This window comes from Acinonyx jubatus, chromosome A3, assembly GCF_027475565.1.
Source record: "Acinonyx jubatus isolate Ajub_Pintada_27869175 chromosome A3, VMU_Ajub_asm_v1.0, whole genome shotgun sequence".
NCBI lineage: Eukaryota > Metazoa > Chordata > Mammalia > Carnivora > Felidae > Acinonyx > Acinonyx jubatus.
In genome coordinates, this window is record NC_069388.1 from 4,362,491 (window position 1) to 4,388,603 (window position 26,113).

General features: G+C 49.0%; 3 protein-coding genes across 7 annotated transcripts; 2 read left to right on the top strand and 1 right to left on the bottom strand.

Moving 5' to 3' along the window:
- Positions 1-2,193: 2,193 nt before the first annotated feature.
- On the top strand, positions 2,194-11,792 carry PRELID3B (PRELI domain containing 3B). The gene is made up of 6 exons (XM_027046574.2): positions 2,194-2,353; positions 6,184-6,352; positions 7,556-7,645; positions 8,081-8,151; positions 8,274-8,376; positions 10,027-11,792. The coding sequence occupies exons 1-6, from the start codon at positions 2,322-2,324 to the stop codon at positions 10,144-10,146; spliced, it is 585 nt and encodes a 194-aa protein (XP_026902375.1). The 5' UTR covers positions 2,194-2,321; the 3' UTR covers positions 10,147-11,792.
- Positions 11,793-12,632: 840 nt separating this feature from the next.
- Positions 12,633-18,716, top strand: ATP5F1E (ATP synthase F1 subunit epsilon). Of its 2 annotated transcripts, none has more exons than XM_027046595.2 (3): positions 12,633-12,792; positions 14,368-14,494; positions 18,494-18,716. In XM_027046595.2, the coding sequence occupies exons 1-2, from the start codon at positions 12,761-12,763 to the stop codon at positions 14,489-14,491; spliced, it is 156 nt and encodes a 51-aa protein (XP_026902396.1). In that variant the 5' UTR covers positions 12,633-12,760; the 3' UTR covers positions 14,492-14,494; positions 18,494-18,716. The 2 variants fall into 2 exon arrangements, with proteins under 2 accessions (XP_026902396.1, XP_026902395.1); XM_027046594.2 differs by lacking the exon at positions 18,494-18,716 and adding an exon at positions 15,968-16,123.
- Positions 17,955-25,424, bottom strand: TUBB1 (tubulin beta 1 class VI). Of its 4 annotated transcripts, none has more exons than XM_053199769.1 (5): positions 25,231-25,387; positions 22,790-23,085; positions 21,618-21,726; positions 20,998-21,108; positions 17,955-20,862 (listed from the first exon to the last, which is right to left on the bottom strand). In XM_053199769.1, the coding sequence occupies exons 4-5, from the start codon at positions 21,056-21,058 to the stop codon at positions 19,766-19,768; spliced, it is 1,158 nt and encodes a 385-aa protein (XP_053055744.1). In that variant the 5' UTR covers positions 21,059-21,108; positions 21,618-21,726; positions 22,790-23,085; positions 25,231-25,387; the 3' UTR covers positions 17,955-19,765. The 4 variants fall into 4 exon arrangements, with proteins under 4 accessions (XP_053055744.1, XP_053055743.1, XP_026902393.1 ...); XM_053199768.1 differs by having other exon boundaries at positions 22,790-23,200; positions 25,231-25,386; XM_027046592.2 differs by lacking the exon at positions 22,790-23,085 and having other exon boundaries at positions 25,231-25,424.
- Between the last annotated feature and the right edge of the window lie 689 nt (positions 25,425-26,113).

Genomic DNA, 26,113 nt, shown 5'->3' on the forward strand with positions numbered 1-26,113 from the left:
GTGGAGACCTGGGGATTAGCTGTCACCCTGGGGCAACTGCCGTGAGGGCCAGTCACCTACTTAATTTCAAGTTAAAGTTATGACCTGCTAATAGTTTCCCTGTTTCTGTGACAGGCACAGTCAGTGATGCAATGCTTAGGTATCTAAAAACCAATCATTTGTTTCCTCTGGGGAGATAATACGTGTAAAGGTCTTGCTCTCTAAATCCAAGTGCAAGGTGATATTATTTCTACCTTGGGGAAGTGCACAGAAAAGACAATCGGGTCCTAAAGTCCCACTCTCCCATGCCCCTGTCCCCATAACTCACTCCAGAGGCAGCAAGTAACATCAATAGACTGATACCGTGTGAGTGGGAGATCGGTGTCCATTAATTTTCCTAACTTTGAAGAACAGAAATCTCGAACGAGGGGGAAGAATGGTGTTCTTTCAAATAAACAGAATAGGAATCCTGGATGGCGAAGAGCTCCGTGGAGCTCCAGGAATAGCAGGGACAGGTTGTTCTGTGCTCTCAGGTCCTGAACCAGTGTTTTAAACACCCGGCAACATTAACTTCGCATCTTAATCAAGGTTGAGCCACTCTGGGCCGCCTTCAAAGCATTACCTCCCCAAGAATTCACTCCAAGTACCACAGAGCTTTTTTTTTTTTTACGTCCTAGGCACCACAAATTGCACTTAGCAACTACCCAACCATATTATTTCCTTCCTGCCTAATGTAATTTTTCTGTTTTTCTATATAAAGGACTTGAGCTATTTTTAAAAAATTATCCTCCCTCCTAAATGAACCTGGCTTTTATTTGTTTTAAACAATCAAACGAGCTAAGAACAAGAACGAGGCACTGCTTCCAACCGGCTTCTAAGTAACCAGATGTAAAGATTTTGTCCACAGCCATCATTTAAAATGGCAAGCTGTACCTTTAGGGACAGGGGCAGGAGGGGCAGGGGGGAAGGGAGGGCTTAGCCTGAAACCTAGGCCTGGCACTTTGTTCACTGGGCAAGGCTCACCTGTGTATGACATCACAGGCCATTCCTGCCTGGCGCTCGCTTCTTAGTGACTCACTCGCTTAGGCAGCCAATAATTATTACGTAGGGACGAGGGAATCATGGAACGAGTCTGGCAAGAGCCTCACCCTCAAGGGCTTACAGTCTAGTGGAAGTTAAACAGATACACCCGATGATCTCAGTAATTCGTTCATTCCACAAATTATTTCATTTTTCCATAAATAATCATTGAACCTTTACTATATACGAGGTGCTGAGAATCATTTATTGGGCAAAACAGGCAAGATCCTTGCCTTCAAGGGCTTGCATTCAAGTGGGAGTTACACAAATAAGACAGTCTCATAGAGTGATGCGTGCTAAGAAAAATGTAGTGGGATGTTGTGATGGAGGAACTAAGGGTTGGAGGATGTCTAAGGAAGGGTGATGAGAGAAGGTGTCCCTCAGGGGTGACATCTGAGATAAGACCCATCTATAAACCCAGGGCCATGAACTTTTCTCATCTGTTCCAACTAGGACCCATTCTTCCTAAATGCACCTTTCATTTGGGCATCAATCACACTGTCTGATGTTAGTTTCTCCGCGTCTATATATCTTCTGCCCACCTGGGGATCCTAACCGCGTGGAGGGCAAGAAGCATAAGCACAGAGCTGATTGGCTGGTGGGTTGGTGGGATTCCTTTGGGGCCCCCGCAGTCCGGGTAGAGACAGGAGGCGGCTGGTTGTTTGGTTGGATGACTTTGGAGACCCACAGTCCGGGTTAAGAGAAGAGTTGGTTGGAATTATCTAACGAGGTGCCATGACAATTTGCTCACGCGCACACCACAGGACCGTCCGCGTGTGCGGGTTTACTGGACCCGTCTACAGGCCTGGCAGCATAAGGCGAGCCAGGAGCCGGGCGGGAAACTGCAGGCGAGGCGGGCAGGGCCAGGGCGCCCAGGCACCCGCTGGGCCCGGCCCAACTCTGTCCAGAGGTCAGCGCTCCCGGCGACGCCCGCGAGGGGGCAGCCGGCCGGTCGCATGCCGCGCCTGCGCAGCACAGCGCCTACGCCGGCGGCCCCGGGCGCTGCCCCCGGAACTGCGCCGGCGCGTTGCGCCCGGCGCTAAGGGGCGGGGTTTCGTTGCGCCGCGCGCAAGAATGGGGCAAAACCCGGGCCGGGATAGGGCGTGGGGCAGCGCGTCGGGACGTCCCTCGCGTCGGGCCCGACGGCGCGTGCGCGCTGCGCGGCCGGCGGGGAGGCCTGGGGGGCGGGGCGGGGGCAAGTGTGGCTTTTTTGCCTCATTGTCCCCTAGCGCCGCCCGGACATCGCGCTGGCTGCCGGCACCATGAAGATCTGGACTTCAGAGCACGTCTTTGAGTAAGTTTGAGGAAATTGGGCCGGTCGGCGGGGCGCACGGGGCAACTGCAGGGTGGGGAGGGCAGGTTGGGCCGGGAGTGGTGGCGAGGCCGGGCGCCCCTCAGGAAGCTTCCAGGCGTCGGGCCTAGTTGGGGGAGCTGGGCCCGAGCCCCGAGGGGACCCGGGGGTGGGGACTCTCGGTCTGCCGTCCCGGAGCAGGTCCCCCGAGGAGGGAGCCCTCGGACGCCCAGTCCCAGCGGCCGCCCGGGCTGTGGGGGAGGCCCGGGACGGGCACTAGCGGCCCGCCCCCCAGGGAGGCCCCCTCCCCCCCAGGCTGGTGGGGGCGTCGCCCGGCACGAAGTCCTCGACTGCACTCGGGTGGCAGAGGGCCCTGCTTGTCACATCGGCCTTGCCAAACCCGGTGGGACGGGTCCCCCCACCCCGGCGGAACCCAGCGGGAAGGCGTGGGCGAGTCTCCTCGCCGGGCCACCTCGCCCGGCCACCTTTCGGGAGGAGGATGGTACCGGGTGAGGTCGGACGACCAGGAGGCGAAACTTTTCCGGCAGCTCGAGACCTGAGGAACAGAGCCTGAAAATTGGAGTCCAAGGTCCAGCTCTGGTTCCAGCAAACTGCGTGACCTTGGGTTCCTTGCACCGGAGACACGGAAGATGACGGTGCCGTCAGGGCCTGCCACCAAGAGATGTCTTTGAGGCCACGCTCAGGGACATCTCTTGGTTGGAAAAAGTTCTTAGTAACAAAATAGGCCTTGACCCCACGTGGATGTTGAGAATGAAATTCCCTTTTGGTCCCGCGATTCCATACACAAACGAAGCAGGCGTTTAAGCAGCTATTATCATTTTTTGGGAAAAGAAACAATGCTAGTAGTTAATCCAGGGAAGCACTCCTCAGCGGGCTAATGCGTCTTCTTGTCACTCTTCTGAAATGCCACCGTTGTCCTACACACTGTTGTGATTTTACATTTGAATCCACTGCTGAGCTCTCTGCTCTCTGTTCCTCTGATCTTGTTATTGCCGCCACACTGTTTTAATTTTCATAGCTTCGAAGTATGTTTTAGTTCAGCCATTTGATTGTTTAAACCATGATTCCGAGGGCAGTTTTAAAAGAAGTTGTAAATTTTTTGCGTCCTCGGTGACCCACACCCATCCAAGAGTCCACCGGGTCCTGGAATGTATAGAATGTTAGAATCAGAGGGGAGATTTCCTCTTTCCCCAGTGCTGGCTCTCCTGGGTAAAAAAGACCCTAGATTTGGGTCTTTCTGCTGCTCCCTACCTGGTAACAGCCTTTACTACTCTGTTTCAGCCCTTGGCATCACGGATGGTGTTCGTTTGACGGTCTGCTTCTGGATGTCAGTGCTTCAGAAGTTCTTTGAAATTTGGAGTCCCCGCGTCTCCTTAGAACTTTCTTCTCTCTGTCTTCCCTAACACTCCTCTCTGCTACCGTTTCTACTCTTTCTGCTCTTCTCGCCAGTGTTTCCCCCTCTTCCCCTAAATGTTCAAGGAAGTTCTGTTATTGGCCTTCTCGTCTTGCCATTTCAGTGATTCCAATCTTTGTGCCACAGACCTCTCTGAGATTTGATGAGAGTGCTGGGACTCTCCTCCCAGAAGATAGACGTGTACAAATAAAGGCTGTACGTGTCCTGGGAGCAGCAGCCCCGTCCCTGATTCTCCCCAAATAATCCGGGCTTTTCGGTCAGGGTCCCAACCTATACATCCATACTTAGGACGCCCAGATCTGTACCTTGGGCTCCAGCCTCTCTTGAACCTCAAATCCTCATTTTCAGGTCTTCACCAGGCATCTCTGCTCACACGTCCTGTGGGCTCGCCAAACTCCGCCCTGAAATGGAAGTTACCATCTTCCCGCACAGATCTTACGTTGCCGTGTTTCCCATCTTGAGGGCTCTACTGTCTACAGTATCGAAAGTCATCATTCCATGTCTTGCCCATATTTGTCCAGCACTTCCTTCTGAGACTTCACCTATAGTTGGCATCCAGGTGAAGCCATCCATTGACTCCTTCAACAGATAGGAATGTCTACTATGTGCCTGGGCTGTTCTTTGGTTACATTTTGGTAGATGAATCAAGACATCGTTGCTGCCTGGCTGGAGTTTTGTGTGTCCTTAAGTGTCTGCCCACCTCATTTTATAGGTGAAGGACCTGTGCAGGTGGGTAAGGTTCTGCCTGCCCTCTGGTGCCATTCTGAGTGTCTTTTCACATAATTACATTGGTAGGGTTCAGATTAATTGCTGGAAGACTGCTAGCATGCATCCTTTGTGATGTTTGAGCTGATTATGTTCCATAAAGCAGTCTCAGTTCAAGTTAAGTCAACACCGATGTTTTCAGGTTGGCTCACAGAAGAGAAGGACTATATTACAAATAATACGTAACCACCCTGAAGCCATGCAATTATTAATTTTTTGGAGGGAATCGGGGGAAGAGATAAGTGCAAGGAAGCCAGCTAACCGTGGTATATGACTAGATGGAGACAGGGACAGGGTTCATCTGATTTTCATTTTAGATAGTTGCCTTGGTAACCATCTGAGTGCTCGGCCTGGCCTGTATCACTTCTGTGTGTGCGGACCGTTGAGATTTATGAAGTAGCTCCCCTTATATACCTGCACTGTTTGCCAAATACAGCTTGAGATTAAAAACAGAGTGGGATTCATTTATACAATGGCAAAGATGAAAACATTAGAAGTAATGTCACCGGTTGTCCAGGGTTCTGGGAAATGCATGGTGTTGACATTTCCCTTCTGTTGGCAAGGAGGCGGCATCAGGCTTGGTTCTCTGAAAAGCTGAACCAGATTAATGGCCTCCCCCCCCATTTCTGCTTTTAGAAAGAGAAAAAGTAATGCTGTGTGGTTTATGGGTAAATGTGGTGAAACATCATCTCCAGACCTCTTTTTCCTTTCAGCGGAGACAAGCGCACAGATAGGGTAGCATCAGACTGCCGGTGGGCCCGGTCACCTCTCACCCCCCCCTTGTCCTTAATAAGGGGCTCCTTGGAGGAGGATGGCTCCTGTAGCAGCATCACCTTCGTACAGGTTGTGAAGCGAACACGTGTACATCACATTTTGAATCATCCAAGCACGTGTGCTTTTTCAAGAAGACAATAACTGAGAGAGAATATTAGAAGAGAGTGTGTTAGGAGTACCTTAAAAACACTTTGTGGTATTGTGTGACCTTTTCAAAACAAATCAGAATCGCTCCTTTGAGGAAGGCAATAAAGAAAGATTGACTGGAAGGGCCACTATTTTTTATTACCTTAATCTAGAGAAGAATACGTTTTTTTTAATATTACGGTATTCAAATCCATAAGGCTCTGGATCTTCTTGTAATCCCTAAAAGAATTTATGGCGTCTATAAGATCATTAACTTTTGTTAACTTCTTTATAACTTTGGGGACTTGGGACCAGGCAAAAGAATAAATGGTATGATAACAATTTTTGCTGCTTGTTTTCATAGAACACATTTTGTAAATACATTGTTATGAATCAGTGGTTCTTAGCAACAGGATTCGCGTGTGAAAGTGAACACGGGTAAATAGGAAAGATTGTGTGCGAAACTGTACTGTAATGCATCATCGGCTCTGTTTATGGACATCACTTGTACCATGTAGCAGCCCGTGTGCTCAAAAAATACTGATTTCCATACATGTTTAAAATGTAGATTGAGCTCCCCAAATCATCTTTCGCTCGGTGTTTCAGAAAATAATTTTCCCTAGTTAAATTAATTAAACTTCAACTGTAAAGAATGATTTGCTGGGTTATGAAAATGGTTTAGCTTATATGCATATGTTTTCAAGCATTTGGTTTTCTTGGTTCCTGTCCACAGCCACCCTTGGGAAACCGTTACAACAGCTGCAATGCAGAAATACCCAAACCCTATGAACCCGAGTGTGGTTGGGGTGGACGTACTGGACAGACATATAGATCCCTCTGGAAAGTTGCACAGCCATAGACTTCTCAGCACAGAGTGGGGACTGCCTTCCATTGTGAAATCTGTAAGTGCGTCTTTATTCCTGTGGAAATGTGACTGCTGTAGAGAAGTTTTCTAAACCACATTATAATTTCAAATAGGTTGTGGGAGCCGATTCTGAGTGTCATTTTCGCATCAGTTCAAATTGTATTATAATAAACTTGAGTTATGAGTGTATAATGAATTGGAAATATTATTACAGTCTTCATGAAGGCACCCGATAAAACCTTCTGAAGGAAGCCGGCTAATGCTCTGTAATCTAAAAGGAGTTCTGCTCTGCTCCTCCTGCATTGGCCGGCAGCTCCAGGCCCGTAGTAAGGTCTGGAAGCAGTGGGCTGGTGGTAGTGGTTAGCTGTGCTCGCCGTGGTCAGTGGTGGCTCATGCACATTGAGCGAAGAGCCTATCCTCAGACTTTGCTCTCGCCACCTTTCTTCCAAGGTCTGACACTCCTCCCCGTATGTTTAAAAACAGAATTCTATTCCTTTACATGTGAGCAGGCTTTCAGTAAGAAACCGGAATGCCAGATCATCACAGTGTGAAAGAGTTCTGGCATAATGGATGGACTCTGTTTCCTTTAGAGTTTCTCCTTATGGAAGATAGATCCACTCAGAAAACCGAAGGACCCATTTTTCAACAGGAATGTACTGATGGCTTCCTTGGTACGAACCACCGTGTTCGGTAGTGAGGACACAGAAATGAGCAAGGTCGGGGGGTGGTCTGGGGTCTCAGCCCAGCGGGTGATGTCGGATGTGATGCGTTATCCTCCGTCACGAAATGGCCATTTTTCTCCCTGGAGAACCAAGCCACGGCACCGTCTCCCTCAGACTGCTCTAGCAAAGCCTCAACAGAGACTCTTGAGCTCTCGTGTTTCTAGACGCCGTGTTTACCCAGATATTCTGATTTCCATGTTTCGGGCTCAGTGCTCCGTTGTCACACCTTGGTGGTTTCAGGGTCTGCTTTATACTGCGTGCATTCTCCCTGGGCTGGTCGCTAATTGCCTCTGGGAAGGGTTTTGTGTGTCTGTTAGTCCCCTCTCATTCATGGCGCATGAACTCTCGTGACCCTCAAACGGGCCTCCTTTCTGACCTTTGTCTGATTCCTCCTGTTGTTTAGGAAGCAGATTTTTCAGTTCGAGATGTTAACAGGTCTCTGCCTTGAAATAAAACATTGGTTTACTTGTTAAGAAACCCTTCCTCCTCTGATTACTAATTGTGAATGTTCTTTTTAGCTTATTGGTGCAGCAAGAACAAAAACATACGTGCAAGAACATTCTGTAGTTGATCCCGTAGACAGAACAATGGAACTTAAATCTACTAATGTAAGTTTGAGCTCCCTTTTAATTTAAAACTATTCGGCTTAATGTGGGGGGGGGGGGTGGTCTCTGTTATAGTTGATACACAGGCGCATGTATACTCTTCAACAGGAAATCAGTGCTCATGTGCTGCATTGTCTTTCCTGTTTGCAGCCTCGAGCTTTCCTGCTCCCATGAGCCCACTGATTATTTCTAGGGGTCAGCACTCAATAAATTGAATTCGGGATCATGTGCATATTGTGACGATAATACTTTTGTTATATTATTTTTTTAATGAAAAGAAAGCAGTGAATGGTGAAATTTAAGTTCCGGATTTGCAGTATATCAGAGTGATTTATTTGTGTATTTACCTAGCAAGATTTGGGCTTGTGAGTTAATTTGGGGAATGTTTTTAATCTTGGTTTCCAAAATGGTTTGATTTTTTTCTTTTTCATTCTGTAGATTTCATTTACAAATATGGTTTCAGTAGATGAGAGACTCATATACAAACCACATCCTCAGGACCCAGGAAAGTGAGTAAAAAAATGTTATGACAAACTTATTTTACAGGGTGTTTGAATTTTTTATTCAAGTCATATATTTCTTTGAAAAATGCAAGGTCATCCTGAAGCTGTGTGGATGTGTTTTGTTCCAGAACTGTTTTGACTCAAGAAGCCATAATCACCGTGAAAGGAGTCAGTCTCAGCAGTTACCTTGAAGGACTAATGGCGAGTACGATATCTTCAAATGCTAATAAAGTAAGTCAGGCTGCTCCCTAGTTGCTGTTACTCCTGGGTTTGGGTTTCCTTTCTTGGAAGAGCTTGGTACCGAACGTGTGTCTGTCCTGGAAAACGGATTCTGAACCATGATGCGGTGAGCATCCGTAAAGGCCGGTTTTTGCACAGTAGGGTCTAGCCGCACTGGGTTTACGTGCAGGCTGTAACTCTTACCAGCCTTTCAACCTTGGACAATTAGGTTAACCTTCCTGTGCCTCAGTTTCCCATCTGTGAAGTGGAGGTCAGTTAGCCATCTTAACCGGGTTGGGCATGAAGAGTAAATGAGATGAGACAATGTATGGAAAGCGCATGTGGCCCAGGGCCCAGCATGTGGGAAGTGCTTGATGATGTGTCACTGTGTGCCATTGTTTAAAACACCCAATTCTCAACCCTTTTCATTATTGTCTCCGCCCAACAACCCCCAGGTCCATCACAGACCTTTTTTTCTCTAACAGCCACCAGCTCATGAAAGTATTTAACACTCAACACCATGGATAGATGGATATGCTTTGTACCTAAAAAGAGTGAGATTTTTCCACCTCCCCCAACCCCCAACTGATTTTTGCCCCTTGGAGAATGCATGATTTAAAACAAAATAAGTTTAGAGAAAGAGGTACATAATGCACTCTTCTATAACACATGTTTACTATACTTACTTGGCAGTCAAAAGATATTTCTAGCTGCATTCTCCGTGCCAGGCAGAGGGCTAGGCTAGACTAGGGATACAGCAGGGGACAAAACAAGTATGGTCCCTGCCCTCATGGAACTAAGAAGAAGTCAACATTAATCACACGTCATTAGGAAAGGAAAGGTACAAAAAGACATGAGTATTTAATGAGTGTTGTGTTGAGTGCTGAAGGAGGAGCATGTTGGTTGTGAGGGGGATGCTAGGAAGCATTTCCAGCAGAGGAACTGCATGTGCAAAGGGCCTGAGACAGAGGAAGCATGAAGTGCCCCCTCTTTTTCTCAAGGAACTGCATCAAGCACCAGGAGAGAATGGTTGAAGAAATAGTCAGGGACCAGCTCTTTCAGGGCCTCTTGCAGGATTTTGGTTTAAAATAATGGACATAAAAAGAAAAACCGAGTTTGACCTTTTGGCCCCCAAGAAAGGGACCGCTCTAATCAGAAATAAGTAAAACATCACTATCATTTAATTGTAGGTTCTTTTGAGAACATCTTTTGCATGCAAAAGAAAAAGCAGTTTATAGATCAATCCAGTTGCCCAAAGCGTTCGATAATTTGGTAAATAATATTAAAGAACAAAAAGTAAGGACAGGGGCGCCTGAGTGGCTCAGTCGCTTAAGCCTCCGGCTTCCGCTCAGGTCACGATCTCATGGTTCATGAGTTCGAGCTCCGCGTCAGGCTCTGCTGACAGCTCGGAGCCTGGAGCCTGCTTCGGATTCTGTGTCTCCCTCTCTCTCTCTGCCCCTCCCCTGCTCATGCTCTGTCTCTCTCTCCAGAATAAATACACATTTAAAAAAAAAAAAAAAAAAAGCAAGGACAAAAACGGTCCATCCCGGTGAGATTTAGTTACATTTGTGATGCTCCTTGTTACTTCCTGATGTGCCATTTATGTGATACGTGCCTTCGCTCTCACATGGTGAGAATAGATGCATTGAATTTTTTTTGAAGGGCCGAGAAGCGATGGAGTGGGTAATACATAAGTTAAATGCCGAGATTGAAGAATTGGCGGCTTCGGCGAGAGGGAGCATAAGGACACCGATGGCAGCGGCGGCATTTGTAGAGAAGTGAGGATCGAAGCCCCCACGCCCCCCCCCCCCCAGGTCTCTGCAAGCTGGCAATGTATTTATTTGTTATTTAAAAAAATAAAACTATATTTTAGGTAGGATTTTTTTTTTTTTTATTAAGCTGAAGGAAAGCTATATGACTTTGGATCAAAACAAAGAGGTGCGGGGTTTCTAAATACAAGGGATCATCCAGGAGTAGTACGGTTTGAAGTGACCATCTAATTGTGAGGATTCTAGTATTTATGTGAAAATTTAACAATTTTTGAAAAGTACTTGGAAAATCTCATTGGCGCGTTAAATCTCCCCTAAGGTAGTATTTTAAAGCTTTTTGTGCGTTGGGACTCTACCTAGCTTTGGACCAACCCCAGAACAAAGCAGAGCCGTCTAAGTTCACGCAGTTACCCCGCTGCGGTAAACTTCGCGAGATGGCGTGAGGGGGTGCGCTTTAAAAGGAGAAATTACATAGTTTTAAAAGGACATGCTAATTTGTGTAAAATAACTTGCTCTGCTATAAACCATCAGTAAAAAATCACAGTGTTTGGTTTTGGTACTTCAATGACATTTTCGGAGTGAAAATTATCACTAAAAGAATACAGGACTCCCAACAGCAGCAGAAAGGATTTCATCGTATTAAAGAGTACTGTGTTAATTTGCCAAAGTTTTGTAACTTAGGGAAAGGTATTACCTCCCTTGGATTTGTACTTTATGACTTGGCGTGCTCTCCCGTGGGCTGGTGATGTTCACTGGAAAAAGAAAGTCATTACCGAAATCCTGCAGCACTCCAAACTGAAACAGAACAGCCGTACACACCTTCTAGCATTTCACGTTTGCCTAACTTACAAATTGCCGTGTGTCAGAATCCTGGCTCCGTAATTGCTGAAGCATGATATGTCAGGTTATTTGAATATAATTACTTTTTGAAGTACTTGTGACCACAAAACATCTTTTTTACATGAAGAGCTGTACGTCATTTGAAATTACTCAAACCGATGTCTTCCTGAAGCATAAATCCCGGGTACTCAGTGTTTTTAGTAATATGGTGGGGGCGGAGGGGAAGAAAAAAAGAATAATAATGAGAAAAGCAGCATTGACCTAAACCAACCACTATGTGAATTGCTTTGCAGCTTTTATTTATGGGAAATCCTTACTTTGGATACCACGGGGCAGCTGCGGTCTGAAAATGTATTTCCCATTTTGTAGGCAGGCAGTTCCCAACCAGTAAATAATATCTTTGATACGTGCAGTTGTTGCATACAGAGTATTTTTCTTAGAAGGTGATTAGCTCTTGTCTTTATTTTACAATGCTTAATGTAATAAACTCCTCAGGTTTCCTGGAAAAGAAACCAGTTAATATATGTACATAAACCACAGAAATACTATAGCAAACTATTTAAAAATTAGTGTTTTTCTACTCAAAGTATTGTTTAGCTTAAGACTTCTTAGGACTTTTGTAAAAGCAACTGAAATCCAATAAGGTTTTTGATTATTTTTTGTAACCGGAGATGATTTTTACGATTGAAATAACATTTCAGTTAAACAAAACATTGGAAAATATTGATATTTGATTTAAAAGTTGCCTTGTATAATTTCTGTAAATTATGCTTGTAAAAAAGGTGTAATGCCCTAATGATAAAACGATTTCTGAACAAATTTTTTTCCTGTTTGATTTTTTTTTAACTCTGACCTAATGATAAAATTCTAGAAATTTTCATTTTCCAGTGTAGTTACTTTCAGTGAAATAGCTGGTGGTTTGTGGCTTTTACCTTTTCAAATACAAATATACAGCAAGTAGATGTGTTTGAGAGACTAAACTGGACGGTGTTCGCAGATTAGACTCGGGGACCATGGAGCATCTTCTCCTATTTAATATTAAAAATGGAAGTTATATTAAGAAAAACCTTTCTTCCTGAAAACTTTTAACTATGATGTGTTTCCTGATGATAATTCCTTTTTAATCACTGTGAAGCGCAAGAGAGATTTTGTTCCTCCTGCGAATGCACTGGGTCACCTGCCCCCCCCCACCGGGCCCGCGCTCCCCCACCCCCCCACCTCCGTCCCCGCGCGCCGCCAGCAAGGCCCTGGGCCGTTCTGTCGCACGTCGGGGGACCACCCCGAAAGCCAAGGCTGTGTCAGGGCCGAGGTTCGCTTTTGATCCCTGCCTCTCGGGGGTGGGGGCTTAAGGGTTCCGTGCCGACGTCCGGGCGGGGCCGTGACCCCGGCGGGGGGGGGATGTTGAGGTGGGGGCCGTGTCCCGCGCTGCCCCCAGCTGCCCTCTTCACCCGGCCGCGTCGGCCGGGGCACTACGGAAGCCCGCGGGGAACACGCTCGGGACTCCCGCGGAGCCAATCGGGGGGCGCTGCCGGCCGTCCCGCCCGGGGATTGGCACGCGAGGCCCCGGCCGCGCGTCCCCATTGGCTCCCGGCGTCGGGGGGGATTCCGCGGCGGGGCAGCAGGGGCTGCTCGGGCCGGCGGGCGGGGCAAGAGGAGGCGGGATTGGCAGGTCCGGAGTCCCGCCTCTTCCGGTTCACAGGCTTGACCTTCCTGCAGCTGGGCCGCGCACCGGGCCGACATTGAGGCGTCCTCGCGATTTGGCCCGACTCGCCCACTCTCGCGACATCATGGTGGCGTACTGGCGACAGGCTGGACTCAGGTAGGCCCGCGCCTGGGGGGCGGGGGTCGGAGGTCGCGCCAGCGCGGCGGGGGTCGCGGCCGGGGGAGCGCGGCTCCAAGATGGCGGCCGGGGCGGCCTCGAGCGTGCGGGGGCGCGTGGCCTGTGCCGCGGGCCGAGCACCTACGCTCGCCCCCTTGGGGGCGCGGCCGCGCCCCCACGAGCGCCCCGGGTGAACGCGAGGCGCGCCGACGCCGGGACCCGCGTGCAGGGTCCTCGTGCCCCTACCCGGCGCTGCCAGCGCCCCGGCCCTCTGCCCAGCACGCACATGCCTGTGCTTCCTGCCCGGTGAAAAAGGGGAAGGCCCCTGTACACTGGAGAGCGCTGCACGCAGGGGGGCGGTGCTCCTGCGAGGCTCACGTACTGACGCGACTGAAGACACGACCTCTTGTGACATGGGGGCACCAGCGGTGCGGCCTTCGCACCTGAGCTCTTTGTGCCCTCGGTGGAGCTAGCGCTTGCGACTTGCCCAGAGGGACACCTTCTAGTGGGCCCATGACTGGGACAGCTGAGCAGCCCAGCAGGTGCCTGACCTGGGGGCGGTGAGCACGGATCTGTGGCCTTGGAAGGATGATAGTCCCAGTAACGGGTGCCATTGAATCAAGCACCTACTCTGTGACAGGTGTGCTGGGCCCTGCCCTTCACACTTGTGTCTCCTCCCATCCACCAGTAGGGCCAGTAATATTAGTCTTCTATTTTATTCTCGTTTCTACAGGTGGATAAAGTAGCCGGAAAGATTAAGCAGCCTGAAGGTCAGCCCAATTAGTCACAGTGCAGACAGGCGTTGGAACGCCTGCTTCTGGCCCAGAAAACAAATCTGAAACATGAGAAAATAGACAGCAGCAGCCCCCCCCTCTCCCCGCCTTCCTGTTTTCAAAAAGTATAAAGACTGAACTGACATCTTTTGGAAAATAAGATGTTGATGGGAGTCCATCTACCAAACAGGAAGCAGGCTGTTAGATCTTTTGTTAGAATTGATGATGTTCTCAAAGAGCTTTTAGGTTTAATTTAGAAACCTTGATTGGGAGGTATCTTCAATGGCAGACTTATGAAACAAAATCCAGTATTCTCCAGAAAACCTTTAAATAATTACTCCGAGGAAGAACTGCTGAATTCAAAATAGTTTTTCTCTTTTAATTTTATGTATTTTACCTTGTAAGAATAACATGCGTAAAGAAAAAATCTCGAGTAGAGACATGGGGGGAAATGCCCCTTCTATCAGAGCCTCTCATAACATTTTGGTCTATTTCCTCTGCTGTAGGATTTTTTAAAATACCTGTGAGTCTTTTATTTTAAATGAACAGGTATTAAATGGGTATAAAGAAGAGAAACCAAGATTACCCATGCAAACACCAAGATTAAGACTTTAGTACATTTCTCTCTAGTCTTTTACTCTGTATAGATTCCTTCTGGCACTAGTGAATTTTAAATCCAGTTCCACTATACTGTACAACCAAACCAAAAGTTAACGTATGGGAAGAAAAAAATCACAGTAACACAGCCAGTCCGGCTGGATCATTGGTAATTAATTGTATGTTGTCTCTGATTTCCTCCCAGCTACATCCGATACTCCCAGATTTGTGCAAAAGCAGTGAGAGATGCGCTGAAGACAGAATTCAAAGCAAATGCCGAGAAGACTTCTGGCAGCACCGTAAAAATTGTGAAAGTGAAGAAGGAGTAATCTGTAAGTTACTGACTTATTAGAAGACCTGCATCTTAAGTTCTTAGAGCACTTGAAACAAAAGTAATTTTAGTTTTTCAATTCTGCCCATTTTTTGTCCAACCAGTACATTTAGGTGTTAGTTCGTGGGGTAGTAATTTAAAGCACAGAGGTGATACAAGTGCCGCGGCATCATAAAAGAATCTCGTTTCAGGCCCTGACAAGCAGAAGTAATTGGCACATTGATTTTCAGCTCATTTAGCAATGCTTAGGTAGAGAGCCATCTTATTTTAATTAAACCTGTTTCATTTGTCTGCACAACATCAAATAATTTGGAGGATAAACTCCCCGCTTTTGTAATTGCCGTCAGAGTTATGTAACAGTTCAGGGGCATGACAAATTACAGTGCTCTGCGTCTTTATTTCCCCCACGTCTGCCAGTGTTCTCACAAAGGACTGCTTCCTGAACATCAGGGCTGCAAGTACAGGCCAGGGTCCTGCTAAGTTATCGAGCAGCAGAATCCAAGACCCTGCAGTGAAAGCTGCTTTTGCTGAATGTATTATTCTTTCTGAGTGCTTGGTTCGTTTTACTTTTCCAGAGATGTCGGTCATGTAGAGTTACATCCTATGCAGTAAAAGACAGTTTCGTACACTTGATAAGTTCTGACTCTTCGCTCCAAACTGCTAAAGTGACGTGATCTCTCAACCTTTTTCTTGACGTTGTTATTTCAAAGATAAACGAGGCAAATAACCAGAGAGCTGTTTTTCAGACTTAATTTTCTTGTTTTGCTTTAAAAAAGGCTTCAGACCTGCAGTAGCAGAGAAACGTGATAAATATTCATCCTTTGGCAGCTTGTGGTTATGAGCAATTTTACTTATTAGAACTGTCTCCCCTAAGCACTTTTCATTTTCATTTTGAATTAGTAAATATTTTATCATGAGTCTGGAGATGCGGTGTTTTAGCCCTTCTTCTAAGCCCTTCTTCTAGGGGCTCTCTGTCTCCCCTCATAATTCTAAGTAATGAGACCTGGTCTTAGGTTGGGTTGTTTTGTCTTAAAAGTGACCTGGCTGCCAAAGTCACTGAGCCTCTGCAGCATGGCCAAGCCACGCTGCGCATCGCGCTCCCTTGACCTTGTGGTGTCCTTGGGGTCAGAAAGTAGTATCCAGATCCAGTAGAACAAAACAGCTCTCCCGAGGTCCTGCAGGGGATGACCCCAGCCCATCAGCACAGGGGGCTTTTAGTGTCTTTTGAAAGGCCGAGTAGTTTCTTTATTGCTAGGAGAGAACTTGGTTCTACTTAGAAGGGAAGTTCCTGTGCAGCTGAGGCAGTGCACGTGAACCAGCACTTTCTACAGCCAAGAGCCAAGGGTCAGCATTAGCCACATGAAGTGACGCCAGAGTTATCTTAGCTCATGACAAGGAAGTCACTGCCATGGTCGTGCCGGACAGTTAAAACACAAAGAACTCGCAACTGTTGCATTTTCTTTTTTCCTCCCAGACCCGCCCAGAGCTTGAAATGCTGCATTTTCAAGGTGAAGATGTGTGGGTATATGCTATGGCCAACTGGAAACCACCTCCCTTCGTCAAAAAACAAAACAAAAAAAACCCTGTCTTGTTCTAGATGGACGATGCCAATAAATTGAAGTATGGCCCACTCCTGCTGTTGGTGTTTGTTTTCCTTCAGGCTTTTTCTTCAGAGGGACTCTGCGTACCTGCAGCATATGACCTCACAAGCCAGAGTCTCTTAAGTTGGGGCAAGCAGCTGTGGTATCTAGTGAGCTGAGGGATGCCGGAACCATGTTTTAAATGTCTCGGGATAGAAAGTTCTCTTTTTTGTGATGTCACTTAACAAAAGGAGCCTCTTGGTGAGGCTTTCACCGTCCCTTATCTTTGAACTACGAAATCACGTCAGAGTGGCGGATGGGTTATAATGAAAATAATTGCTAAAAGCATAGATTAGAAGAGAAAACACTACAGTGTGGTCTTTTTTTTTTTTTATTGTACACTTAACACCTGTGGAGAAGAATTACTAATGTCGGGATCTAAGCAAGAAACGTGCTTCACATGGTCTTGTGGGTGAATCTGTGTCCTGGGAGCACTTCGCACGGGGAGTGGGGCAGAGCCTTTCAGTAACTCGCTCCTCAGAACTGAAGTTAAATCTTGTAAGATTCTTGCCTGCAGGTCTCGGGGCGCGGGGATGACGACAGCTCGGTGGCGTTTGCGTGGTGACTGGCTTACTCATTAAATACTCAGGCATGAAGACTTGTTGCAAATGTTTTGTTTTTATCTTCCTTTGAAACTTGGAAGCACTTGGCTGAGTAAAACACCCACTGCAAAGTTCATTGCTTGATTTTCACTGTTTTTGGAGAACGGAGAAATCAAATGTGAACGGGAAATTTTGAAACACTGTTCAGCTTCTCTGCCAGGACCAGTTCTCACCACGGTACTTAAGCTGACAATAAGTTTTCGGGGCCACTGAGCAGGGCCGAGGAGGAGCCCAAGAAAATGTCTTTGTTCTCGGCCTTCTGGAGGCAGTTTCCTGCCCCCGCCGGGACACTTGACCTGTAGGTTTTATTTCATTCTTGGCCCAGGGCACTCAAGGAAGAGCTCCAGGATGAATGGGGGGGGGGGGTGGCCGCGGGGCAGTAGCCACTCCAAGCCCCCCCCCATTCGTGAGCTTTTTCCCTCAGGGCTGTTGTGCTGTTCTAAAGTCAGGGCACCCCAGTTCCCGGCGCTGAGGTCCCCAAGGTCAAGGCACTAGGAAGCATCTCTCATTACAGGGACAGGAATAAATGAATCTCAAGGCCATCAGGCCTTTTTCATAGACGAAGCTGATGGTCAAAGGGCTGAATTCTTTGCAGCTGAGTAACTAGAGAGAAGTCCTCGGTCAGCTTGGGAGGTAATGAAGGTGAGACTCGGGGCCAGGGCTGCTTCTAGGGAAAGGGGGAAAGTAAAAATAGCCAGGTTACCACCCAGCAAAGATTCTTTGAGCCTCTTTCTCTGTAGTTAAAAATCCTGAACTGATCACCGTGATAAAGTAAACTTCCTGCATCCAGACCTGGGGGCTGGGGGTCAGCTGGCAGGACTACTGTGTCCAGATGACCAGGGAACCCTGATCAGACCTAGTGGTGGGTATTTCACTAACCATGTGAGTGATTTCTGAGGGACTCATCAATCTCTGCTCGCGCAGCATTCTTGGGAGTGAAGTGAAGGAACCGGACAAGCTCTCAAATTCTGATCCCGGGTCTCTCGTCTCAGACCAGTGTTGCCATGGCAACTGTACCACTGAAGGACTAGGCTCCTCCAAATCTGAGGGGACAGATTTCTTTTGGTTTCTGGTGGGCTTGTGTGTGTGTGTGTGTGTGTGTGTGTGTGTGTGTGTGTGGTGTGTTTTAATCTATTCCTACCATAGAAAAGAGTAGGATGGTGAGATACATTTTGAAATATTTTTAACTACTCAAATTAATCAGTCTGGGCGGTTAGGCTCCAAGAAAAGGAATTTATTTAGTCTGAAATAAAGCAATTTAGCCATTTAAAATTGAATTTCCTTGTATTTTAATGATTACTATTGAGCAACAAAAATCTTGACAGTAAGATAAATCAGCAGGTTTTTTGGGTTTTGGTTTTTTTAATTTGGGTCTGTATCCTTCCTTGCATCTACTTGATTGCCTTTTCGGATTTGAGAAGGAAAGTGCTTGCCAGAGGAAGAGTGTGTATAAATTCTTGTAAACTCAGAGGTCGTAAGTCTTTTCTGGCTTCTAAGAAGTTATGAACTTCTGAGAGTGGATAGGTAACAGCTTATTAAATCGGCTTTTGTTTTTAGTGCTTGAACCACAAGGAGAAAGTGTATACAACTTTTTTTTTTTAAGTTTTGTAAATAGAAGGCTTGTCATGATACTGACAGCAAGACTTAGTTTTCTCTCCGTACGTGTCTTCGTTATTTCCTTACAATGCATATGGGAAGGAGTGAAGTTTTTCTGAAGGAGGTACTGTCATCCGTCCACCTGCTACTGTAGTATTGCAGGTGACAAAAACGAATCGGGAGAGGAGAACCTGGTGGCCTGCAAGTAAATATTTCCTGCAGTGAAGGTCGGAGCATCTTCCCATTGCTGACTGACCACGGATCATATAGTATAGCTCAGTGGTCGTTCCAGAAGGCCATTAAAGCCCTTATGGGCCCAGAAGGGATGGCTGTGCTGTATGTCAGAAATAGGTAAACCTTAATTAAAAAGTTATGGATGATTCGAATGCACTCTTGTGTATTGCGTCCTGTTGTAACGTGAGCAGATGAAAATCGTGTAACGGTGAAAGCTGTCTCGTCGTGCCGACGTTTATGGCGACTTCGGCAAATTAATTTGAACTGTGAAAGTTCCCTAATGAGACGGCGTCCTCCTGGAACCGAGAAGGACACCGGCCAGCCCGGTGCTGCCTCCTTCCTGCATGCGAATGGCTGCCCAGCGCACCGCGCCGTGTGCCCTTTCTGAAAGAGCAGAGGCCACAGAGCATTTTCAGAAGGTGATTACTGACTGAAAGTGAAAAGGGCATTTTGAAATAGCCTTTACAAGGGAAACCGAAGACAGTGATTCATGAATTCCCAGAACCCAGCACTAAGAAGGAACCGACAGTGTAACCGTGTATGTTAAAAGCCAGCTGTGCAGCAGTAAAGAGCAGAGGTTTGGAGTTGGTGGGTCTTGCTTGCTTGGGGGTGTCTTTGGCCAGGTGTCTCAGTGGATCAGGCACTGCCACTCGTTCTGGTCCTTCCCTTTTCCCTTTGCGGCTAGTACTCTGACAGGCACACACGAGGTCTGCACTATTCGCTAGTGGATGCTGACTCACATTTTGCCTTGGCTGCAGAGCTCCCCACGCACCAATTAGTCACCTGGCTTTTCCGGAGGCCAGCAAGTACCAGGAGGTAGGGTGCTGGGCAGAGTGCATGGCAGAGAAGCCGAGGTAAGACACCTGGCAAGGATGCCGGGCAAGGGCTCCCGGTGCCGATGGGCGGCCCGAGGGGGTCGAAGGCGAGCGTGGGCTGCAGAGGCCGCACACAGACCCAGGCGGGGGGGGGGGGGGGGGTCTCAATGCCTGGCACGGGGCCGTGCGCCCAGGAACGGCCCAAAGGGAGCAACTCCCCCACGAATTCGCTTTGCTATTTCAAACCAGCTAATAGAGGGTGGGTGCACTGAACGTCGGAGTCTGGAAGGTCAGCAGATGCCAGGCGGAAGGCCCTGAGGTCCCTGCGGTCGCGCGGCCCCGGGGCGGCCCCCGGCGAGAGGGGGGGGCTCCCTGCGGCCGCCGCTCACACGGCCCCGCCAGGTGCCCGGGGCCCGTCTTCCGGTTCCATCTCTGCCTCCCCCACGACGTCTCCGTCTTCCTCGGGAATCGCTCTGGCGTCTTGAAGCTGCTGGTACTCGGACACCAGGTCGTGGATGTCGCTCTCGGCCTCGGCAAACTCGCCGACGTCCATGCCCTCGCAGGTGTACCAGTGCACGAACGCCCTCCTCCGGAACATGGCCGAGAAGTGCTCGGACACGCGGCCGAACAGCTCCTGCACCGCCGTGCTGTTGCCCACGAAGGTGGCGGCCATGCCAAGCCCCGGCGGCGGGATGTCGCAGACGGCCACCTTGACGTTGTTGGGGATCCAGTCCACGAAGCAGGCGCTGTGGCGCGTCTGCACGGCGAGCATCTGCTCGTCCACTTCCTTGGTGGACATGCGCCCGCGGAAGAAGCAGGCCACCGTCAGGTAGCGGCCGCGGCGCGGGTCGCAGGCGGCCATGGCGTTGCGCGCGTCGAACACCTGCTGCGTGAGCTCGGCCACCGTGAGCGCGCGGTACTGGCGGCCGTCGCGGCTGGTGAGCGGCGCGAAGCCCGGCGTGAAAAAGTGCAGGCGCGGGAAGGGCACCATGTTCACGGCCAGCTTGCGCAGGTCGGCGTTGAGCTGGCCCGGGAAGCGCAGGGACGTGGTGACGCCGCTCATGGTCAGGGACACCAGGTGGTTGAGGTCGCCGTAGCTGGGCGCGGCCAGCTTGAGCGTGCGGAAGCAGATGTCGTACAGGGCCTCGTTGTCGATGCAGAAGCAGGCGTCGGCGTGCCGCGCCAGCTGCCGCAGGGACAGCACGGCGTTGTAGGGCTCCACCACAGTGTCCGACACCTTGGGCGACGGCAGGACGCTGAAGGCGTTCAGGATGCGGTCGGGGAAGTCCTCGCGGATCCGGCTCAGCAGCAGCGTGCCCATGCCCGCGCCCGTGCCGCCGCCCAGCGAGTGCACCAGCTGGAAGCCTTGCAGGCAGTCGCAGGCCTCGCTGGCGCTGCGCACGGCGTCCAGCACGCTCTCGGCCAGCTCGGCGCCCTCCGTGTAGTGGCCCTTGGCCCAGTTGTTGCCGGCCCCAGAGTTACCTGTGCGGGAGGGGGGGGATGGGGAGGAGGCTGGTTACCTGGCCCCCGGGGGGGGGGGGGGGGGGGGGGAGGGGGACGGGGCGCCCGCCAGGGGGCACCCTCACGGGTACCGCGGGGCCTTGCAGGAAAACCTACCGTAGATGAAGCCGTCCGGGTGAAAGAGGGCTCCCAGTTGGCTGGAGCGGATGCTGTCCATCGTCCCCGGCTCCAGATCCACCAGCAGGGCCCGCGGCACATACTTCCCACCTGTGGAGGAAGGTCGGAAGAAGTTGGCAAACTGCCGCGTTTCTAGAAGTTAATGTTCCGTCAAAATAGAACCCTGTGACACCGGCCAAAGGAAATGGCATTCTTCTAGAAGGTGTCTCTGGCAAAAAGACATTGGAAATAACGTCCTTGATGTCTACGGCGAGGGCACACATCTCTCAAATACCTCAGAACTGCTTTTCCCATCGTGCTCTCTTTTGCCGTCTCACCAACCACAGAGATGCTGTCCCTCGTGGAAGGGACTCCGGTTTTTATTTAAAAACTAAAAAGGAAACTTGGTGCTTAACCTGCTGGTGTTGAGACGCGCCCTTCCCCCCTCCCCCGCTACCCCCCCCACCCCCCACCTCCCCCCCAGTGACTTCTTCCCGGGTCCTTGCCCTGCACAAGGCCTGGGGACCTGTCACCCTCAGGATCCTGCTGCTCTGCCCAGACCTTGCTGCGACCGTGCACCTGGGGCTGGTGACCACGGCCACCCGTGCACAGCGTCCTACCGTGGGCCTCGTTGTAGTACACGCTGATCCTCTCCAGCTGCAAGGCACAGTCACCAAAGTAGCCCCCCGCCGCGTCGATCCCATGCTCCTTGCCAATCACCTCCCAGAACTGAAAACGGCAGGAGGGGAGGTCAGTGTACGGAGGGACCCCAAAAAAAGGTCCAGAGAGGCACCCGTGAGCCAGCAGATTGGCCAGAGACGGACAGTGCACGCCCTTGGGCCTGCTTGGTGGGGTCTGTCTGGCCGCCCTTTCTCTCCCCGGATGTTTTTGGGCCCGTTTTATGCCCGCTCCACCACTGTATAATTTCCTCTTGCCCCCACTAAACAGGAGTATGAAGACTGTGTTTTCTCCCCACCCGAACCCCTTAAATAAAATGCCAACGCATAAAATATTAAAATGGATTTTGCTCCTATTAAGTGGAGGCCATTGTATACATTAAAGCTGTTAATTTACAATTTCACATCCGACAGTGAGTGTATCTCTAATTTCACCGTATAGTGCTTCAAGCTAGTAAAGTATAGATCCCATTAAATGAAAATAGACTGAATTCTTATCTGATTTCACAGTAATATCTCCTTTCACTTGGGGATTTATTTTCATGCAGTGTTCCCAAAAAGCCCATAACTAGGATATCTAGGCATGGTTTTTAGCAATGTGCATTTTTCACTATCAGGTATGCATACAATTCAAAATTACGTACAGCTCTTGTAACTGTTTGAAACATACGACCATTTCAATCACATATACAGTATTTATTAATATAGCAACGCGCACAGCTCTTAATATGGAAACAGTTACTGCAATGGCCCCTTTCATTGCCCTGGAGAAGCACATATGTGCAATGAAAATATATTCATTTATGTTAAAATCCTCAAGGGTGTTTTCCCAGCCATGTCTTATAGGCGATGGCTCTGCTCGGGCCTTGGTCTCATTAACCAGACTCTATTTCATAGTAAATTACCTGCACTGTTCTGGGTCTGAAAGAATAAATAAATTTAAGTCTCTTACAGTTCTTATGACCCCAAGTAATCAGTAGTCGGTGCGGCTGCAACTGCCAGACAACATGATTGTGGAGTAAGTGCTCAGACCCTATCTGGACCCCGCAATTCCTCTCCCGAGCCTCCCTCCGGATTATCTCCCCATTTCAGAGCAGTGGGGCTGGGCCTCCCACCTCTCCGCGTGCTTGACTCAGGAACAGCTCATCGCTGTGGCATGGGAAGGTGGCAACTCCTTTCCAAGCAGTGATATTCTTTGCCCCAGGTTTTAAACACCCACATTAGAAGACTTTCATTTTTCGTAGCTGCATTACTCGCCATAGCCAAAAGTTGGAAACGACCCGTGAGTCCGGCGACAGATAACCGGATGAACCAAACGTGGTGTATCCACGCAATGGACTATTATTCGGCCTTAAAAAGGAAGGCGATTCTGACGCAGGCTTCAATGTGGTTGAACCCTGAAGACGTTATGCTGAGACAAATAAGCCAGACACAGAAGGGCAGATACTGTGTGATGTCACTTTTGTGAAGTCCCGAGAAGAGTTCAAATTCTTAGAGACAGAAAGTGGAAGGGTGGGTGCCAGGGGCTGGGGAAGGGAGTGTGGGGGATTAGTATTTACTGGGGACCGAGTTTCAGTTTTGCAAACGGAAAAGCACTTTGGAGATTAGATGCACAACACGGTGAATATACTTAACACTACAGAACTGTGCACTTAAAAATGGTTAAGATGGATGGGGCACCTGGGTGACTCAGTCGGTTAACTGTCTGACTCAGCTCGGGTCATGATCTCACGGCTCATGAGTTGGAGCCCCGCATCGGGCTCTGTGCTGACAGCTCGGAGCCTGGAACCTGCTTCGGGTTCTGTGTCTCCCTCTCTCTCTGACCCTCCCCCACTCATGCTCTCTCTCTCTCTCTCTCTCTCTCTCTCTCTCTCTCTTTCTCTCTCTCTCTCTCTCTCTCTCTCTCAAAAATAAACATTTAGGGGCGCCTGGGTGGCTCAGTCCGTTGAGCCTCTGACTTCGGCTCAGGTCATGATCTCACAGTTCGTGAGTTTGGGCCCCGCAATGGGCTCTGTGCTGACAGCTCAGAGCCTGGAACCTGCTTCGGATTCTGTGTCTCCCTCTCTCCCTGCCACTCACCCACTCGTACTCTGTCTCTCAAAAATAAATAAACATTAAAAAAATTTTTTTTGAATGGTTAAGATGGATGGGGCCCCTGGGTGGTTCAGTGGGTCAAGCATCTGACTTCAGTTCAAGTCATGATCTCACAGTTCGTGAGTTTGAGCCACTTTGAGTGAGCCCTCCTTCTCCCTCTGTCGCTCTACCCCTCATGCGATTTTCTCCCTCTCTCTGTTTCTCTCACCCTCACTCACTTGTGCCCTCTCAGACAGACAGTGCCAGAAAAAAAAAAAAAGTGGTTAAATGATAAAAAAGGTGGCTAGATGATAAATTGTACACCGTATTTTACCACAATTTTTAAATTTTTTATTTATTTTTGAGAGACAGAGCATGAGCAGGGAAGGGGCAGAGAGAGAGAGGAAGACACAGAATCCGAAGCAGGCTCCAGGCTCTGAGCTGTCAGCACAGAGCCCGGCACGGGGCTCGAGCTCACGAACCGTGAGATCGTGACCTGAGCCGAAGTCAGATGCTCAACTAACTGAACCACCCAGGCGCCCCAGTTTTACCACAAGTGTTTAAGAACTTAACGCTTAATGCAATTACATTTTTAATGCAGTTCATACTAGTGAAAGTAATTTCGGAATGGCAAAGGGAACAATCAGCTGTTACACAGTACAGTTGTGTAAAATTAGGATTCAAATTCAGGTTAGAGACCTGTTAGGCTGTATCATCTGTTTTCATAGTGTCAGCCATTGAACCAGGCACTTTGTACAAAAATTTAGGTGGGGAGAACAAACACGCATTCGTATTCATTCCAGAGACTGTATTTTAATTGTTTCTGCTACTACACCCCAAAACTTCTAGGTTTGCCTCCTTAGTTTTCTATTTCATACTAAATCAAACACGTTGATTTTTTTAAACTTTGTAGTATAAACATGAGAGAAGGAAGGCATCTTAGTAATATGCTGTAAAAAGTTGCCCAACAAACTGGAAAACTGTTTTGAGAAAATTACTCTTTTTTTTTTTTTTTTTTTTTTTTAATTCTGAGAGAGACAGATGTGAGCAGGGGAGAGGCAGAGAGACGGAGAGAGAACCCCAAGCAGGCTCTGCACCGTCAGCCCAGAGCCCGACGCGGGGCTCAGACTCATGAGCCGTGAGATCATAACCTGAGCTGAAACCAAGCGTCCCGGGCGCTTAACCAAGTGAGCCCAGCATTTTCATATCTTCAGATATGAAAAATTCATTGCTAAAGTCATAAAGGTAAACATGAGTGGCATGTAACCGATGACGAAATTAACATGAATTAAATTGACGCTTTAAGCCTTTACTACTTCCTGTGTCTCTTTAATGAAGGGTGTGGTTTAAGGAGGCAAGTATTCAGCAAGTGCTTCCTTCCATCTGCTGACTTGTTGTCTCACCTGCTGACTTAAGATATTTCTTTGTCGGCTACACCTAGGGGCAGTAGGCAAGCTGGTCCTAGGAATAGAACTTTCCTTACCTTGGCTCCGATCTGGTTACCACACTGGCCAATCTGAATGTGTACGATTTCACGCATCCTCGCTTCCCGTCCAAGTGTAAGATCTTCGCAGAACCTTCCGTCTCTGGAGCCGCCCTTCACTGGTGTGACCCCCACACACTCTGGGCACTGCGGTGATGGGACCAGCTGACCCAAGCCCGTCCCAGTGTGACTGCTCCAAGGGTGTGTCCAGCCCAGGGACCCAGCCCCCACTCTGCTATCATCCTGGTGAGAGGGGTGTTTCTTCCTCTCCCAACACAGAATATTACCCAGTCACTTCCTAGAGTTTAAGACCAGAGGCTGTCTTTGTGCACAGCGCCCGGTGGTCTAACAGCAGGTGTGGGTCTTGCCATGGTGGACTCGGGGCACCAGCGCTGGCCCCGGGCTCACGCTATGACAAGCTCCCAGCTCCCAGATCGGGGGGTGACCGGACCACCTGTAGGGAGCTTTCCCTGACCAAGCCAGTTGTGTTATTAAAAATCCTTTTGTCCAGGGGCTCCCGGGTGGCTCAGTTGGTGAAGCGTCTGACTTCGGCTCAGGTCATGATCTCGCAGCTCGTGGGATCGAGCCCCGCGTCGGGCTCTGTGCTGACAGCTCAGAGCCTGGAGCCTGCTTCGGATTCTGTGTCTCCGTCTCTCTCTGCCCCTCCCCTGCTCACGCTCTGTCTCTCTCAAAAAATAAAACGTTAAAAAAAAAAGAAAAGAAAAGAAGAAAGAAATCCTTTTGTCTAAGCCCATCACATGACAGATGAGGCCACAACATCCCAGAGCATGAAGTGACTTCACCGTAGCCACAGGACTGGTGAGACATGCCCCTACTTTGCCTTAGGAACTGGCCATGGCTCCCAGGCTCTTCAGCTGTGATT

What these genes read in the sequence shown, in the direction of transcription:
- PRELID3B (XM_027046574.2), top strand. Translation starts at nt 2,322, where the DNA reads ATGAAGATCTGGACTTCAGAGCACGTCTTTGA. An exon ending in TGCCTTCCATTGTGAAATCT is followed by an intron (nt 6,353 to 7,555) that starts GTAAGTGCGTCT and finishes TGTTCTTTTTAG; the next exon opens with CTTATTGGTGCAGCAAGAAC. An exon ending in TGGAACTTAAATCTACTAAT is followed by an intron (nt 7,646 to 8,080) that starts GTAAGTTTGAGC and finishes TTCATTCTGTAG; the next exon opens with ATTTCATTTACAAATATGGT.
- ATP5F1E (XM_027046595.2), top strand. Translation starts at nt 12,761, where the DNA reads ATGGTGGCGTACTGGCGACAGGCTGGACTCAG. An exon ending in TGGCGACAGGCTGGACTCAG is followed by an intron (nt 12,793 to 14,367) that starts GTAGGCCCGCGC and finishes ATTTCCTCCCAG; the next exon opens with CTACATCCGATACTCCCAGA.
- TUBB1 (XM_027046592.2), bottom strand. Translation starts at nt 25,287, where the DNA reads ATGCGTGAAATCGTACACATTCAGATTGGCCAGTGTGGTAACCAGATC. An exon ending in GTACTACAACGAGGCCCACG is followed by an intron (nt 21,109 to 21,617) that starts GTAGGACGCTGT and finishes CTTCCTCCACAG; the next exon opens with GTGGGAAGTATGTGCCGCGG. An exon ending in CCCGGACGGCTTCATCTACG is followed by an intron (nt 20,863 to 20,997) that starts GTAGGTTTTCCT and finishes CCTCCCGCACAG; the next exon opens with GTAACTCTGGGGCCGGCAAC.